Here is a 19,272-nt window from a genome sequence, read left to right on the forward strand (position 1 = left end):
GCATTTATCACGGTACGAGCCGTCATTCTCGTGTATGCCGTGTCAAAAACAGGCTAGAACCTGCTGTTCATCTGGCCTGGAGTCGACCGAGTCTGCTGATCCTCATTAGGCACGTTGAGACACTGACCTCCTGTCTCTTCTTTCTATAGGATTCTGGGTAATTTGCTTCCCTCAACACGGGCTGTTTACCGGTAGGAATATTTTGGAGGGCGCAGGGGAGGAAATAGCTTTGGTTTGACAGTTCCACTCTTGCGAGAAACAAGCAAGAAAGACCACAAAGTAATTTGCGCGTGGTTTGACCGAGTCAAATCTCATTGTAGAGGATGTGTTACAATTCATGCAAATTATAAGTCTGAATTTTGCCTTGTTTTAGCCTAGACATCTGGGTTGTGTTTGGGCGACTATTAGATGTCTTTTAAAGCAAAATTGCTTGCTGCGTTGTAATGTGGGCTCTTCGGCACTTTGTATTTTATCGTGTTGCACCCATTAGATCTATTCACACACATAGTGCATTCAATGTCTGTATTTTTTGTATCATTGTCCTCAGAATTGAACACATGACCTTTGCGATGCTAATGCAAGATGATTTCAAAAATTAACTTTGAATGCTGAATTGTGCATTTCTGTAAAACCCCACAAGGGCACAACCTATAAATATGCAAGGGATTTTGGGAAGTTTATATGGGTTACACATCTGCTCAAGGTGAGGTCATGCGTATTGCATGTCTGCATAACTTTTGGCCATCTACAGTACAGCCAAAATCTGATTCTTGTTATATTTAGTCTTGCTAGATGCCTTCTGTCTCCTCTACGCCTCATTATATATATTTTTGTTGTTTTGGCTCCCTCTCCTCTGTTCTGTATTCATACAGCATACCAGGTGCGGTGGCACGGCGAGTAGGGGAGTAGAGAGGTTGAACAGCAGTTTGAAATGTGAATTAGAGAGAGAGAGGGGCGTGCAAGCATTCACAGAGACCAGAAACGCTTGCGTTTTATGACATTCCCTTGCTGTGTCTGGTTAACACATGCACATGCATCATCATGACTATGAAAAACAGAGCACATGTTTACCAGAATATCGCTGAAGGTAATGATTGTTTTGGAAAATGTAGCTCTCTTTTACGAAAACACATTTGGGATGAATGTTTTTGTTTAAAAAGCTGAAGTTATGACAGAAAAATAATGTATTGACTTTAAGTTAGGGATAAATGTTTACATTTGTTCATCTAGCAGATGCATTTATCCAAAATGACTTACTGTACAAATGAAGCAGCATTTTGCATGAAGAGCCAACAATAAGCGAGCACACAAAGTTACGTTCTGTACAAATTGCTTGTTGCACTTAAATTTTTAAGTTTAATCAATTTGAAATAACAATACATTTCAACTTTCTTGTGAGGAGTTGCTACACTGTAAAAAAAACAATGCAGCATTTTTTTTTGTCAAATTAACATATATTTTATGTTACTTTAACTTAAAAAAGTAAGTTAAACAACTTGTTTTTATAAGTTAAGTTAGGTCAAAACTTAAAATAGTATGTTGAATTGACATGCAAAACCAATTTTTTTACAGTGTATAAATTATAAAAATAAAGATGAAATAACTTAAGCTAATTCAACTTTATTTTTTATATTTTATATAAGTTGAAATGAATTGTAAATTTAAGTTAATTAAACTTAATGTATTACATTCATGAGCTTTAACAAAGATTTATATAAAAAAAATATTTTTTATAACATCTGGAAGTTTTTTTCTGAAATTTTAAATAAATAAATAAATAATAAAAATTAAAATAAAACCAGAGTCAGCTAAATGTATTGTATGCAGTTTATTTATGTTTGCATTTTAATTTTAATATTGGCAGTTTTGCTTTTCGAGATTGTAGTGGTAATGAAATGTCAAATTATTACTTGCATTTTATTGTTAGTTTGACAGGGATGATGCATTATCACCTTGAAAATAAATGTTTTTATTTAATTTTCAATTTTGGCACATTATTTGCGTACAGTTTTTGTAATGAATTGGTAAATCTGGTTTAAATTGTCATTTTTATCATTAATTAATTTATTTAAAATTTCCATAGGTAGAAGCAAACCACCTGCCTTTTTAATTACCAATTAAAAACCAATTTTAAAAACTGAAATTGTCAGTATAAAACACACCAGAAAGTCTGTGAAAGTCTAATCTGTTTTTCCTCCCAAAAGTTTGTGCATTTGCTGGACGACAACTGTGTCTTATTTTTGCCGTTGCTTGTTCATTGTCCAGGTGCCGAGCACTGTTTCCGAAATTTCAGCGCCTCGTCCGGGGTGATCGAGTCTCCTGGTTTTCCAGACAAGTATCCTCACAATTTGGAATGTTCCTACATCATCATCGCCCCACCTCAGACAGAGGTCACGCTCACCTTTCAGACCTTCGATCTGGAGAACGACCCTCTGCTGATGGGGGAAGGAGAGTGTAAATATGATTGGCTGGACGTGTGGGACGGCCTTCCACAAGGTGAGAGTCTAAACGTTACCACTATTTTAGACCAACCCATGAATTTCACATTGTAAGCACCATGCAATTAGAGTAAAGATTGAGGTAATAAAAAACTATTTTATGGTCTTCCAAACATACCCAATCTTGAATTGTAAATGAACGCAATATTTAAGAAACGTCAACATCTTACAGAGCTTTTTCCTTCACGATGACCCGTTTCCTGTTCTCTCAACGATCCGTCATTATCATCTTACTATATCAGTCTGTCTTCAGTTGGGTCTTATCTTAGATTCCTTCCTCTTTAAAAGTGAAAAGAAATGTTATCTTGTTTGCGAACACATTAATAGCTCTGATTTGAGATATGATGCCGGAGAATCATTTCAGATACAGTTCATCTGAGGCAACATCGGAAGATTAAAATGGTCTCAGTTGCTTCCCTTAAAATGTATTTTAAAAATCACAAGAACACAAATGAGAATAAACTCATTTGGTTCTTTGTTCTGATGAGAAATATTTGAATTCCTGACTGTCAAAATCTTTGCAATTTTGGAAATCTGAGCACAGTTTGAGATCTCAAGCACCTGCACACAAACTCTCCAAATGTCTTGACTTATTTTCATACAAGCTCCTCAATCCAGGATGAAACTCAGCTCCTGTGATGCTGACATGCGAAGATTATGGAGCCATGCAGAGGAAAAGTAAATCAGGGATCAGCAGAGAGAAGAATAAAGGGAATACTGTGAGGAAAGCTCATAATCCAGGGTCTGGAATCTGAGGCATGCTAGGTCTCAGCAGATCCACTTTAGATTTACAGCAGGAAAAGCTCTGTACTCTCCAACTGATGCAGGATCAGCTCAAATCAATTACATGACTGATTCTCAATGTTTGGTGTCTTTTTGTTTTTTTAGTGGGTCCCCTGATTGGACGATATTGTGGGACTAAAATTCCTCCAGAGATCCAGTCTTCAACGGGACTTCTGTCTTTGTCTTTCCACACTGACATGGCCGTGGCCAAAGATGGTTTCTCTGCCCGCTATAACATGACTCGCAAGGAAGTCACTGACAGTAAGTGTAAAGAGTTTCTTCATTTTATTCGGTTAAGACGACATGAAACAGCATTCACAATTTCTTTGACTTCATTAGTGTGTGCCATTTCTGATTAAAACAAATTATTCAGAGCGAAATGTAGGACGGAGCTTGTCTGTAAGATCCATCAAGGTTTGAAGGGACTATGACGTTTCTGAATAGTATTTTTTTGAGTGGTGGAAAAGTTAATATATTTTGATAAAAGATTATTATTATTTTTCTTAATAAATAATAGGCACTAATTGGGATCAATGACATTTAAAAAATCTCTATGTTATTCAGCATTTCACTGTAGCAATGCATTTGGAATGGAGTCTGCTAAGATCTCTGATGATCAAATCACGGCCTCTTCCTCATTTTATGATGGACGCTGGCAGCCCCGCCAGGCACGGTTAAACAACGAGGACAATGCCTGGACACCTGGTGAAGACAGCAACAAGGAGTTTATACAGGTGAGGTGTTTATACTGGATCACATTCACATTGGATCATATTCACATAGATTACATTAGATCATATTCACAGATGATCACATTTACAATAATTCACATAAGATCACGATGACATTAGATCACATCAGATATTCAGAGTAGATAACATTCACATAAAATCATGTAAGATCAGATTTACAGTAGATCACATTCACATTAAATTATGTAAGATCAGATTTATAGTAGATCACATTCGCATGAGATCATGTAATATTAGATTTACAGTAGATCACATTCACATAAGATCATTTAAGATCAGATTTACAGTAGATCACATTTGCATAAGATCATGTTAGATCAGATTTACAGTAGACCACATTCACATAAGATAATTTAAGATCAGATTTACAGTAGATCACATTCGCATAAGATCATTTAAGATCAGATTTATAGTTGATCACATTCGCATAAGATCATGTTAGATCAGATTTACAGTAGACCACATTCACATAAGATAATTTAAGATCAGATAGTAGATCACATTCGCATACGATCATTTAAGGTCAGATTTACAGTAGATCACATTCGCATACGATAATTTAAGATCAGATTTACATTAGATCAGATTTACAGTAGATCGCATTCACATAAGATCACTTAAGATCAGATTTACAGTAGATCACATTCACATAAGATCATTTAAGGTCAGATTTACAATAGATCACATTACATTAGTTCAGATTTACAGTAGATCACATTCCAATAAGATCATGTAATATCAGATTTCAGTAGATCATATTGCATTAGATCAGATTTCCAGTAGATCACATTTGCATAAGATCATTTAAGATCAGATTTACAGTAGATCACATTCACATAAAATCATGTAAGATCAGATTTACAGTAGATCACATTCGCATAAGATCATTTAAGATCAGATTTACAGTTGATCACATTTGCATAAGATCATTTAAGATCAGATTTACAGTAGATCAAATTCGCATAAGATTATTTAAAATCAGATTTACATTAGATCAGATTTACAGTAGACCACATTCACATAAGATCATTTAAGATCAGATAGTAGATCACATTCGCATACGATCATTTAAGGTCAGATTTACAGTAGATCACATTTGCATAAGAATATTTAAAATCAGATTTACATTAGATCAGATTTACAGTAGATCGCATTCGCATAAGATCATTTTAGATCAGATTTACAGCAGATCACATTCGCTTAAGATAATTTAAGATCAGATTTACAATAGATCATATTCACATATGACCATGTAATATCAGATTTACAATAGATCACATTAGCATAAGATCATGTAATATCAGATTTACAGTAGATCATATTACATTAGATCAGATTTACAGTAGATCACATTCCAATAAGATCATGTAATATCAGATTTACAGTAGATCACATTCCAATAAGATCATGTAATATCAGATTTACAATAGATCACATTAGCATAAGATCATGTTATATCAGATTTACAGTAGATCATATTACGTTAGATCAGATTTACAGTAGATCACATTCCAATAAGATCATGTAGTATCAGATTTACAGTAGATCATATTTCATAAGATCAGATTTACAGTAAATTACATTTGAATAAAATAATGTAAAATCAGATTTGCAGTAAATCACATGCACATACAATCATGTAAGATCAGATTTACAGTAGATCACATTCACATAAGATTATGTTGGATCAGATTTTCAGTAGATCACATTCACACAAAATCATTTAAGATTAGACTTACAGTAGATCACATTCGCATACAATCATGTAAGATCAGATTTACAGTAGATCAAATTCACATAAAATCACGTAAAATCAGATTTTCAGAGTAGATCACATTCACATCTAATCACATCAGATCACGTTTACATTAAATCACATTCGCATCAGATCACATCAAATTTGAACCGCAATCTAATCAAACCACAAACGCCTTTCCAGCCTACCACAGAACAGCATAAATATCTTTTCATAAATTGATGATAGGTAATTTTTGTAGTTTATTTTATCTTATTGCCTTTTAACCAGTGTAAGCTTTAAACCTTTACCAGCAGCACTTTAATCTACTGAAATTCACAGTCACACACATACAGCCACACACTTTCGGTATATTATACATTTTCCAGACACTTCTACGCTCTCTACGGACCACTTCATCTTGCCCGTCAGCATGCAGTCTTCAGCCCGTGCCCCGTGTTTGTTGTCTTGGTGCGGGCCGATGATGCGTGGAGGGTTGCTGTGATGCTAACGTTTCTGTGATGGATGAGGACAGTCTAGAGAAATCCGTAGTTAGCAATCTTTTCCAGTGTTATTGATTTTAGGATTCATATCCTCCCTCTCTCCCCTCTTACCTGCATCCCGGTACTACCATAAGTGGGCCTGGGAGCCTTTTCATCTTATATTTGACAGATAAGGTGAGATTTTGCCACTTTTTGGAGGGGCCAGGAGGTTTTAATGAGACCTGTGATGAATCATGTACTGCTTTTTATTTACTGTACATACGAGGCTTGAATTTTAACCTACATAAAGGGTAGTTGCATGAACAAGGTACAGTAAAGATAATAACTATATCTTCTAGTGGAAGGATGGAAGTAGCATTGGATACTAGTAAGCTATAGGGGTTGTGGGCCCTTTAAGCCATCACTATATTCACAATATAGCACAGCCACAACATCCTGTATGTTTTCCGCTCACAAATATTGCTTGACTAGGCGGAAGATTATCCTCTGTGTCTTTTTCATACACATTTAAAATAGATTTACTATATAAATTGATGTTTTGAACTGCAGAGGATCTGTGCATTACTCACTTCAGAAATCCACATTGATCTTCTGTCAACAGAGACTACGTTTGGTGTAATCGGTCGGGCATATCTCTCCATATTTCCCACTCTCATCAATCACGTTTCTTTCCCAGGTGGATCTTCAGTTCCTTAAGGTTCTGACCGGGATCGCAACACAAGGAGCCGTCTCCAAAGAAACCCTGAAGTCTTACTACGTAACAACCTTCAAGTTAGAAGTTAGCACGAATGGAGAAGACTGGATGATGTATCGGCATGGAAAAAACCATAAGGCAAGAAACCTCAAATACATTTACCTAAATATCCCCAATGTTTCATCAAATAAGCCAAGTTGTGGTAAAAATGTGTTTGCGATTAAGCACATGGTGCTTAGGTGGGCATTGTGAGTTTGAGTTTCTTATCTAACTTTCTCTATCATTTATTTTCTTTATTCCTCATTGCAAGTGACAGACACAGCATAAATAAAATTAATTTGTAACAATGAACTGTAACCTTTTGGGCTACAAAATATCCTTTTCTAATCTCCTTCGCGTCCCAAGTCTATCTTTGGAGTCTTGTTTACTCTTATATTATCCCTAAGCAGATATTTCTATTATTTTAATGCGATGAGTTTTTAAACATTAACTTTTATGATAAATCTATTAAATTGCTGCCGGTGAAAATAGGTCTGCAGGGAGGCAAAATTTCAGTCCCAGGTGAAGTTTGTTGGTTTCAAAACACAAAAAGTGACATGGGAATAAGTTGAGAGATGATTATCTTCTGCTGGAGAACAATGAAGCTCTTTTGCGCCCTTATCTATTTGACCGTTCATTATGCCTGTAAGCTACCCGTTGTATAAACACATGCATGACCGGTCACACCTGGTCACACCTGGCCAGAAAAAATAAGGCTCGCAGCGAGAAAGAGGTGGGTGCGTGTTTGTGTGGGCGAGGTGTTCATGGTGGTTCCCTTTCGAGGGAACTCGCGCTGCGTCGCCATAGAGACGCTTTGGGAACGCCTACAGCGTGACGGCGTCTGAGTATGTATATCAAATCCGACCAATGGTTGGGCGTGACGTCATAGACGGAAGCCAGAGAGCATAAATACGGCAGAAAGGAACGCCCACTTTATCTTTTAAAGCCTCAGCGGCTATCTATGTGTGTGTGTATCAAGAGTGTTTGAATAGCTTAAAAATTGTGTGACTGAATAGTTTAACTGTGTGGCTTATAATGAAGGAAAATAAGAAATTAGAAAGTTTAGGAGCTGAGCACGCTCACGCCGCTCTTGAGGGCGCGGTGTGACGTGTGTTCATTATGATAACTTACCTTTCAAAATGCTCCGTTGTTCCTCCTCTGGGTGTGGAAGCCTGCACTGCAGTTACTTCCCCTCATTGAGAGGGACGTGATCTCGTGTAATCTTCCCCCGAGGGGGTTGATATATTCGAGTACAGGGTAGTCCTATACAGCTATCCTTCCTCTGCCATATAATGATTTAATCAAGCTCAGTACGAGGCATGTGTCGAAGTTTAATCCGAATCGCGGAAGGGCGTCCGCATGATAAGCTGCCAGAGCCCTTTAAACATGCTAAAACTCAGCCACACACCACTCGGGCTGTGTGTCGTTGTTTTGATGAGTCAAGACAATGATCGCGTTTCTCGTGGCTTAAGTCCTGCGTCCACTGAGGTGGTGTAGTGTACTTTGACCGTGAAAGCTCTGCCTCGGGAGGGTTTGGAAGCACGCATTCCGGTCACTTCCAACCCGAACGGGAGCCCTATGCAATGTTTTACCTCTGAGGAGATATATATTGTAAACACAGCCCTTCTCTTCACCGACCGGTTCAAAGATCAACGTCCGCGAAGGCGGTGTGCACTTATCCTTGCTATCGGGAGGGATTCGGGAGCCCGCATGCCGGTTTCTCCCGCCCCGATCGGTAGCCCGTGCTTTACTGTTTGACTGCGTCAGACGATGTTCGCGTGTCTTGCGGTTCGAGGCCCGCCTCGACCGGTCTTATTAAATGAGAAGTTGATCGAGGTTGTTTCTTGTAACTGCTAGTTTTAATATGTATGAACAAGCAGATACAAAAAAAAAAAAAAAGAAACTATATCATCCAGCAAATTAGATGAGAGTTTTCTTACAAAATGAGGGCAATCTCAACACCAGAGGCTTCCTTTCTTTCCTGATCTCCATTATTATGCAAGTCATGGAAAGACCATTCTCTGACCATGTTTACACAAGCACTTCAGCTAGCTTTTAAACATAATAGGCTATATTTAGAGGATGTTTTTTATGTTGCCATGAGTGGCTTCATCCCTAAAGCCTCCAACATTGTCAAATATATGTATAAAGCCCTATCAGGGTATGCCCTCCTGGGGAGTGTGGGTTTTATCCGCCATTTACGGGTCCCCACATTTCTCAGTACCCTCCTGTATTAACTGTGAACACTCTGCCTCTCGTAGTACAGAGCACAGTAAATCAGGTTCCCTTGGTAAATATTATGATAGCATGGAAAAACATTCCAAACATATCTCAATGGGTGTTATGCACAGAAAATAGGCTACATTCCTAATTTTAGAGCAGGAATTGGAATTCCTTTTATTCAAAGACTACACATTACTGTCACAAAATTATGGTTCATGATGTTGACAGTCACTCACATTAATCTCAAATCAGATCCGAGGACTGGTTTTTGTTAATGGATTTTTCCTGCTCACAGAATCTCAGGTTTGCCTTTGGGGGCATGGCATACCAATATCAGCCTTCCCTTTGGCCTAGCTCTATCCCTTCACACATTTACAAAATGTGTAAATGCTGCCCTGGCGCCATTGCATCTTTAGGGCATTTGCATACTATTTATATTGACGATTGGCTAATATTAGCACAGTCAGCACAGATGGCAGCACAGCATCGAGATGTTATGTTTGCACATCTAGATACCTAGCGTTGAGACTGAACACCAAGAAAAGTATGTTAGTCCCAACACAGGTGATCACATTTTGGGGATAATATGGAACTCAATGATGATGCAGGCACAGATGTCTCCTGCTCGTGTCATGTCCATTTTTCACATAAGTGAATGAGTTGAAGCTAGGTCAATCACACACCAAGTGGTGGTTTTAAAATCAGGGTTTTTCCTCGAGGGGCAACCCTTTTTGCATGTTCAGGGTTACGCGCACATGTCTTCGTACTCTAGAATATGTAAAGGTTTCGGGGGTGTGGTCTGTCGCTGCATGACATTAATGACAGATGCATCTCTCTTAAGCTGAGGATCAGCTATGGAAGGCCAATAGGGCAAAAATGTCCAATCAGCTAAAACGCCAGGAAAAGTGTGCTTCTCCAGTACAGAGGACCTCTTTTCTGGGTGTAGTATGGATTTCTACGATAGCAGGCACTGTTGTCTCCTGCTCGTATAGAATCCATCTTTTAACCATGGGGTTCCTTGAGGGGCAACCCGTTTCTCATGATCAAGGTCACACGCAGATGCTTTGTGCCTTAGTATTATGGAAGAAACAATGGTTCCTTTCGGCCAGTGTTGGCCTTTTTACCATGTTTAGGGTTACGCGCGCATGTCTTCGTGCCCTAAGAATATGGCAAAATGCTGGGTTTCTGTCTAAGGCCCAGGGTGAGGTGCGGACTGTTGTCGCATGACATTAATGACAGATGCATTTCTGTTAAGCTGAGGATTGGCTACGGAAAGCCAAAAGGACAAAAATGTCCATTCAGCTAAACGCCAGGAAAATTGTGCTTCTCCAGTACAGAGGACCTCTTTTCTGGGCGTAGTATGGATTTCAACGACTGCAGGCACGGTTGTCTCCTGCTCGTATAGAATCCATCCTTTAACCATGGGGTTCCCTGAGGGGCAACCCGTTTTTGCATAATCAAGGTCACACGCGAATGCTTTGTGCCTTAGTATTATGGCAGAAACTATGGTTCCTTTCTCAAAAGGCCAGTGTTGGCTTTGTCACATGTTCAGGGTTACGCGCATATGTCTTCGTGCCCTAAGAATATGGAAAAAAATTTGGGTATTTGTTTACAGGCCCCAAGTCAGGTGCGGTCTGTCGCCTCATAACATTAATGACAGACGCATCCCTTTCTATCTGTGATCAGTTATGGAAAGCCAAAAGGGCCAAAAATGTCCCATCAACTAAACGCCAGGAAAAGTATGCTTCTCCAGCACAGAGGACCTCTTTTCTGGGCGTGGTATGGATTTCAACGACTGCAGGCACGGTTGTCTCCTGCTCGTAAAGAATCCATCCTTTAACCATGGGGTTCCCTGAGGGGTAACCCGTTTCTCATGATCAAGGTCACACCCAGATGCTTTGTGCCTTAGTATTATGGAAGAAACCATGGTTCCTTTCCCATGAAGGCCAATATTGGGGGCTCAGGGTCATCACATCAGGTTTACGACGGATGCATCCCTTTAAGGCCGGGAAGTGGCTATGGAAGACCATAAGGTCAAAATCTATGTAAGTCCACATGGAGCAGACGTTCTGCTCAGGCAGGCGTTGAGCTTGGGGAATGAAGACTCCATCCACATGTGGGGGAGCAAATTTGGCTCAGGTTTGGCCAAGCGAAAGCTGACCTGTTTGCAATTTAGGAGAATTCACATTGTACTCTTTGGTTTTCTCTCTTTCACCCAGTCCCACTCGGACTGGTTGCCATGACACAGGAAGGGTCTGAGGGCCTCCTGTGTGTTTTTCCCAATTGCTCAGCTCCCGGGAGTTCTGGAGAGAGTCCGGCAGCACAGGCACAGCCGTTGCTTGTAGCCCTGTGTTGGCTGACCCGAGTGTGGTTTTCGAACCTGGTCTCCCTCCTAGACGGCTCCCCATTTCAGGGGCCGATCTGGAGGGATCGGTAGTCTCAGGCAAGGGGCACTGTGTTTTACCCCTGCCTAGAGTTTTTGGGTCTGGCCTCTGAGGAGGACAGATTCATAGAAATGGGTCTCTCAACTGAGGTTGTGCAGACTATTTTATTTCCAGAGCTCCCACCACCAGGAAATTATACGCATTTGCAGAAAGACTTTAATTACGTGGTGCCAAGAGCACTTATATGACCCAGTTAACTGCCCCTTGGTACAGTTCTGGAGTTTTTATAAGAGCAGTTTGCAGCAGGGCTGCCTCCTTTGACCATTAAGGCTTATGTGGCAGCTATATCTCATACCTTAGTGGTCGGTCCCTCATTAAGTAGAGACCATCTATTCATGCGTTTCCTGTGTGGCACTCGGAGGCTGAGGCCTGCGAGTCATTTTAGGATCCCTGCGTGGGATCTGTCTGTGGTCCTGGAGGACTTATCAGGGGCACCATTTGAGCCATTGATACCATTTCAGAAAGTTTCTTACTCTGGAAACTATATTTCTCCTAGCTATCACCTCCCTTTAGAGGGTAGGAATTTTATTGGCTCTCTCTGCTTCACTCTCTTGCCTCGGGTTCGCTCCAGGCATGGTGAAGGCTTTCTACCCTAGGTCAGATTACGGGTCTAAGGTCCGGAATAATATTCCATGCCCCATAATATTGCAGGCTTTCAGCCCTCCACCTTTTTAGGATTTAGCCAGAGGGCGGTGAACAGAGCAGTAATTTTAATGCTTCGGTTTGGCCCGGACTGATTTCCCGGCCACCAAGCAGCTTTTAGGTAGATGGATAGCCGAGGCTATCCCATGTGCTTATGAAGCCTCTTGACGGCCCTTTACTTTAACCGTCAGAGCCCATTCAACTTAAGGTATGGCAGCATATAGGGCCCTATGGGCAGGGGCCTCGATCCAGGATATCTGTGATGTGGCAGGCAGGTCCTCACCGCTCACTTTTGTACACTTTTGAGTTGGATCTCAACTCTATTCCTGGTGATCGTGTGCATTGGTCTTAGTTGTGCTTTGGTCTCAGTTGTGCTTTCTACACACAGACAGGCACTTGTAGTCTGGCGGATTGGGTATAGCGTTCCCAAAGCGTCTCTATGGCGACGCAGCGCGAGTTCCCTCGAAAGGGAACGTCTCGGGTTACGTATGTAACCCTTGTTCCCTGAGAAGGGAACGAGACGCTGCGTCTCCTTTGCCATACTTCCGGCGTGCCTGAATACCCGCTTCGGCTTATGCGAGATAAAGTGGGCGTTCCTTTCTGCCGTATTTATGCTCTCTGGCTTCCGTCTATGACGTCACGCCCAACCATTGGTCGGATTTGATATACATACTCAGACGCCGTCACGCTGTAGGCGTTCCCAAAGCGTCTCTATGGCGACGCAGCGTCTCGTTCCCTTCTCAGGGAACAAGGGTTACATACGTAACCCGAGACGATTTCCATACTTTCCATATCTAAAGAATCATAACGATTTTTTTCCCATTTAAATACCAGTACACTGCAAAAAATGACTGTTTTACTTAGTACTTTGTCTTGTTTTCAGTACAAATATTGAAAAATTCTTAAATCAAGATGTATTTTCTTGATGAGCAAAATGATCTAAGAAAAAAACTCTTTTAGCCAAGAAACATAAAATTTAAGTGAACTTTGACTTCCACCAAGCAAAAATCTGCCAATAGGATAATCTTGAACTTTTTTCTTTTAGGTCATTTTGCTCATCAAGATAAAGCATCTTAATTTAAGAATTTTTAGATATTTCTACTGAAATCAAGACAAAAATACTAAGTGAGAAAGTCATTTTTTGCAGTGTAAATAAAAATGTTCCGAAATGTATGTATGTGAGTGTGTTTAAATATACATAATAATTACACACAGCACACACACATATATTATTCAAAAGTTAACTTTTATTTTTTATGCGATTAATGGAGATTAATCTTTGCCCAAGCACTAAATTTTATATTTTTGGTGTAAAAACTTGACTTATTTTCTTAGGTCATCTTTCTTATCAAAAAATGCATCTTAATTTAAGAATTTTAGATACACAGTAAAACATTTCTGTAGAAATTACAATATTACTGGGTATTACTGGCAACTAGCTGCCAGTAACGTACTGTAGATTTTTGTTCAAAGTTAAATAAACATTTTTAACTTCTACAGTAAGTTATTGACAACCAGCTGCATAATTACAGCAACCTGAAAACAAGTAAAAACTTCTAAGTAAGAAATTTATTTTGCTGTGTTATAGAGTAGATTGTTGTTTCTATATAAAATGTAGCGAATGCTAATATGAAAATAGTTTTGATAAAGGAAGGAATTTCCCAAATCATGAACCCTCAAATAATGTGTTAAAAATCATAAAATATGTATCAATATGTATTATGATGAAATGAAGACGGGTAGAAAGCATTTGAGTTCTGCAAACATTTGTCCCGAAGTCAAATTATGATGAAGTCACAAATGAGTAAACCCGACAGAAATAATTTTGCTTGCCGAGCATAATTGCAGTTTCTAATTAGCACATTAATCAACTGTCAACGCTTCATTTACGTCGCCTGTCCATTAACATCTTAATCTCAGTTAGTTTTGATGCTGTTTAAACTTTATATTCCTGTTTAATAACTGTTGGCCACAGTTTAAACACAGGTTTAGAAAAACACTTATGCATTTTACCTTTATTATGCCAGGCAGGGATGTCGTGACGGGATTAACCTTTCCCTTTTCTTTTTAGTGGATCTGTATTTGATTAAAAGATTAGTTCAATGCCTGCGAATCGTTAGGACATGAAAGCTGGATTCAGAGTATCGACCTGCAAACTGGGTTTGGATTAGAGCTCAGGAACTAATCCTGGTCTCAGACCGCTTTCATGATAGAGTTTCTTATGAGGGATTAAACTAAACTTGAGATGCCACGCATTAATATAGTTTGCATCATGATTGAGTTGTGCACTATGTCCATGCACAACTGCCTATCAACAATCCAGCAAGCAATTTTGCGTTAAACAAGACATAGCCGAACACAGCCCAGACATCTATACTAATTTAAGGCAAAATCTGGGCCGTCAGTGAAAAGTTAATAGATAGCCCAAAAATAAATGAAATTAAATAAATAAATGAAACCAAACACTTTGTAATCACTGTTGACTGCTTACATGATGAAATATCATATATCACACAAGTTATTTCGGCAAAAATGACATGTAACCAAATTCAAGTTTATTTTAGCTACTCATAGCCGGACTATATCTATAGATAACCTAAATGGTGAAATGACGGCTATTGCTTTATGGGAAATAATTTGTCTCTTCTTATTAATGGCTGAATTACGGTCATGTGATGCAGTCATAGCCAATCAGAGCACACTTGGGGGAATTCATGAAATTAATGAGCCATCGTTTCGAATATGAATTTAATCCACCAATCATGCTTTGCTTGTTTTATGTGACATTTGAAAAGTAGTAATTGCCGCATGAAAAAAAAAATGTTAGCCTAATTTTCCCACAGGGAACAATTCACAAACCCGTTCTGTTGTGTAGTTGTTAGTGTGAATAGTTTAATGAGAAATTAAATAGTAAATAATTGCCCTTGTCAAAGCTGAAGTACTCGAGTAGTTGCTTCTGTGGAGTGACATATGGATGCCTTCACAATAATAGCTGTTTATATTTAGGGTGTGTTGTTGGGTTTGCACAGACGAAGAGCCGAATACGTCTTGTATGGAAGTCATCATCTCTCAGGCTCTATGAGGACGATGTCATGACGTTATTCTGAACCACTTCTGTTTATAATTTTGTTTGTGCAGACGCTTACGTGTTTACTAGAGCTGTTTAGTTTGGTTCAATATTTTTCAGTCTTATGATGATCTCAGTGTTTATGTCTTAGAGAAACCGAACAGCCATTTTTGCTAAGAAAATTCAGTGTTTTTATGGTAGGACTTAAACATAAAGTCAAAGCACATTTTCCAGATTTTTAATAAGGGAATAATGATTTCAGATGATTTTCATTTAAATATACCAATGCAATGTACTTTAATGTAAAATACTCCACATTTTGTTTTCACTTGAAATGAATCAAAGAATCAGAGAATCAGTTGAATCAAATTTGTGTCAAAAATTGCCCCCATACCCTCGTTCCCTATTCCCTACATTAGTTTGCTAATATAGTCCAATTGAATGAGTAAATGAAAACCAATGAGTGAATTTGGACACTAAGTGCGGTGGGTGGCATCTTGTGTCAAGACGCGGGAGTTCATTTGACACGCTCCTAACAGTAAAGGGGTAACGGCTAGGCGTTGAGTGTACACCGGTTGTACAGTAATTATTGCGGTGCATTATGGGATTGAATAAGCACACTCGATAATGTCCACTTTACTTTCGGACACCACTACAAATGGCTGTCCCCTAAAATAGTGCACTATATAAGGGTATAGGAAGCTGTTTCCGAAACAAGTTTTGCTACTAACGTCTGCATTTGATATTTTCTAAAATAGAAAATTAATAATTTAAGGCAACAGATTTTTTCCGCTTCGCGTCGTGCCTAACAACCCCCCTTAGCAGTTATAAAATGCACTGTAACCCCACTGCTTCGCGGGGCTTATTGCTTTTATAAAACGGTTACTTCATATGCATAGCAGCATTTCATAAAATAAAACACAAATAGGTTGTAATTATATTAGTACAAATATTACTCTTCCGCCAAACAAAGTAGTTCCTCAGAATCAAGTGTATCTGCAACAGAGCGCAGTTCTCAAGCAACACAGACGCGGCAAAGACACAATGAAAATATGATTAAAGACTGTGGTGTTTGTTTTTATAAATCAACATTCATCTAAAATATACATTAATATTTATATTGTGCAACTGTTTAAGTGATAATCAAATATGCGTGGAAGCATGCTTAACTTTAACTCTTTCCCCGTTAACAGTTTTTTTTTAAGTTGCCACCCAGTTTTAGTTTAATGGCTTCCAGAAAAATTATCTTCTTTAAATAAACATAAAATATATCAAATGAAAGAACAGACGCTCCGCTTAAAAAAAAGTTTCATTCTACCTTCATTTGTTCTCTTATTACCTCTCACATGTTCAGCAAAACGCTGAGATAATTCCATTTTTATGAAGAACTTTTCTTAGAGATCAGATTCAGAGCAATCAAAACTTACACAGTGTTTTTTAGTGTCTTTATTGACGAGATGACTCAACAATATTTATTGACATTTATCTGGATATCGCCATTGTAGAAAAAAAAAAGATTAAAGACTGTGGTGTTTATTTTCATAAATCATTACGTAGTCTGAACCGTGGGGTTACCGGGGTATTTTATCACGGCTTAGAACATGTTTCAACCAATCAGAATGAAGAACCAGAACGGGCCGTTTTATAAACATATTTTGAAAACACAAGTAACACACATGACATTGCGAACACATATTTTGAATTTGCGCCCCTCAGATGAGCAGTCACAAGCTGCCACTGCTTTTCTTTCCTAAACACACTAAATGGCGTAAAAAAGTGTGACATATACTATTTATTATTGAAATTCATATATCAATCTTGGAAAGCATGCAATAAATCTGTCACGCACGCTCGCTACGGGAGAAATGAAAATCGAATACAAAGTCATTTAGTCCTGTGTGTAACGCCCATCACAGAAGGTGAAGAGTTTGAGAGTTAAAAAGGATGGAAGAATAGAAAGATGGAAAAATAGGAAAGACAGGCAGAAATGAGAGTGAATTGGGATTAAGAGGGGAAATCTTGTCAAATTTTCTTTCTATTGACAGAAAGCTCAAGGGAGAGGAGAGGAGGTATTGTTCTGTAGTGAGCACTTCAATGCTCATTGTCTCATACAAACACACACACACGCACAAACACACACACACACGCACACACACACACTGCTCTTCAAGACTGCGATGAGATCTGGTGAGCAGCCAAATGGAAACTGTCAACATCTTCATCTAGAGATGAATAAAAACAGAGAGACAAAGAGACTAAAGAAAATAAATTCGGATTAAAAAAATTTGAAACACTTTCCTTATAGACATAGCTGGTTTGGTACTGGTCTGATTGGTCTAGTGGTGGACCGGTTTAAAAGAATTTAGCTGGTCTTACTTGTGTAGCTGCTTAAATACACTGGTATTACAAGAAATCTTAGCTGGTTACGCCAGTCACAACAACGTCCCACCTTTACATGACACTTTAGTCTGATACTATATACAAAGTCATTAAGGCACAGTTTCCCAGACAGGGTTTAGATTAATCCAGGACTAGGCCTTAGTTATATTAGGATATTTAAGTCGTTTTTACAAACCAAACGTTTTCATACCTTCCAAAAAACAATACTTGTGTGCATCTTGAAACAAAACAATGTTACTGATATATGTTAAGATAAGGATTCAACTGACGAAAGTAACAAAGCGATTTTCTCAGAACCCTGACTACATTTGCATTTCAAGCTATGACAGCATCTTTAGCATGCAATCCTTGACAGAGCTGACAAATATAGCATAATTTTGCGTGTGTAGATGTGAATGTATTATTCCTAAAATTGATTGAAAATAAATTATTTAGGTTATTGGATTTGGCAAAATGTTCCCCCATTACTTCTCAAAAGATTGCAATAAGAGTACTTGTTTAAGGTCCTATGGTTTATCTAATAAGCTTTTCTCAGTTGAATTTAAAGATAGTTAATTTGACCCTTGTAGTCAAAGAGCCCTGCTTTAACTACTAGACAACAGGCACTGGCCACCTTATAAAACATATCCTTTTATTTTTTACTAAACTTCTCTCCACTGCCCCATCTTTAACTAGACAGGTTGTTTCACAGCTTTATTAATACTTAAACAATTTAAGACCCCTTGTCCCCTAACATTCAGCATGGGACTTCTGACCAGCCCAGGCGTGAAGGCGGACCCTCGCAAGGTTTGCCAAACACACACCTCTTGCATTGAAGGGTCTTTACATTTTAATGATCTATCACTTTTAGATACACGGCATTGCTTAATTATTTAGTTACTCTGGAGTTGTACTTGGATGCTGGATGGATGGAACCCCCCCGCCCTGGGACGCCTCGACACCAACTCTCTTGTTGTCAGGCAGATGTTGAGCTTGTTGACAGCGTTAAATAGCTTAAAATAGGTTACATTTAGAAGTTTGATTCTGTTTTTGTGTTAGGTTCACAATAGCAGGGTTTAAAATCATACAGCATTGGTAGTTTAAAATAAAATGTCACATCTAGAATTGTAAGTAATTTTTTGGGCCATTTTTCCTTTATTTGATGGACAGTATTTAAGGAGACGACAGGAAAGTACAGGGTGGAGAGAGCGGTATTTGATTGGCAAAGAACCAGAGCCGAGATTCATACTCGGGTCGCCGGAAGTTTTTGACAGAATTTATTATCTTACCCTTAAAACTCTAAACTCATATGTGAACTTAAAGGAATCAAGAAGTTTAAAGTCCTCGTGAATCGAAAGTTGCGATCGACTTCCATGTTGTGATGTATTTCCGAGTGAAACGGAATATCAGGTGAGGAAGAAAGTGGGCTTGTGTATTCCACTGTGCTTTGGTTGGATTTAGAAAAGTAGGTGGTTCATTCAGAAATGGAACTGCAGTTGGAGGAGGCGGAGTT

At 38.7% G+C, this 19,272-nt stretch overlaps 1 protein-coding gene across 2 annotated transcripts in view; it reads left to right on the forward strand.

The window, feature by feature from the left end:
• nrp2a (neuropilin 2a) overlaps positions 1–19,272 on the forward strand; it is a 92,513-nt gene that overhangs the window by 37,520 nt on the left and 35,721 nt on the right. For both annotated transcript variants that reach the window (XM_055206150.2, XM_055206149.2), the window contains exons 4-7: positions 2,266–2,496; positions 3,387–3,542; positions 3,846–4,015; positions 6,948–7,103. In XM_055206150.2, the coding sequence (XP_055062125.1) occupies positions 2,266–2,496; positions 3,387–3,542; positions 3,846–4,015; positions 6,948–7,103 (713 nt within the window). The remainder of the gene's footprint in view (positions 1–2,265; positions 2,497–3,386; positions 3,543–3,845; positions 4,016–6,947; positions 7,104–19,272) is intronic.

This window comes from Misgurnus anguillicaudatus, chromosome 3 (assembly GCF_027580225.2).
Source record: "Misgurnus anguillicaudatus chromosome 3, ASM2758022v2, whole genome shotgun sequence".
Taxonomy (NCBI): Eukaryota; Metazoa; Chordata; class Actinopteri; order Cypriniformes; family Cobitidae; genus Misgurnus; species Misgurnus anguillicaudatus.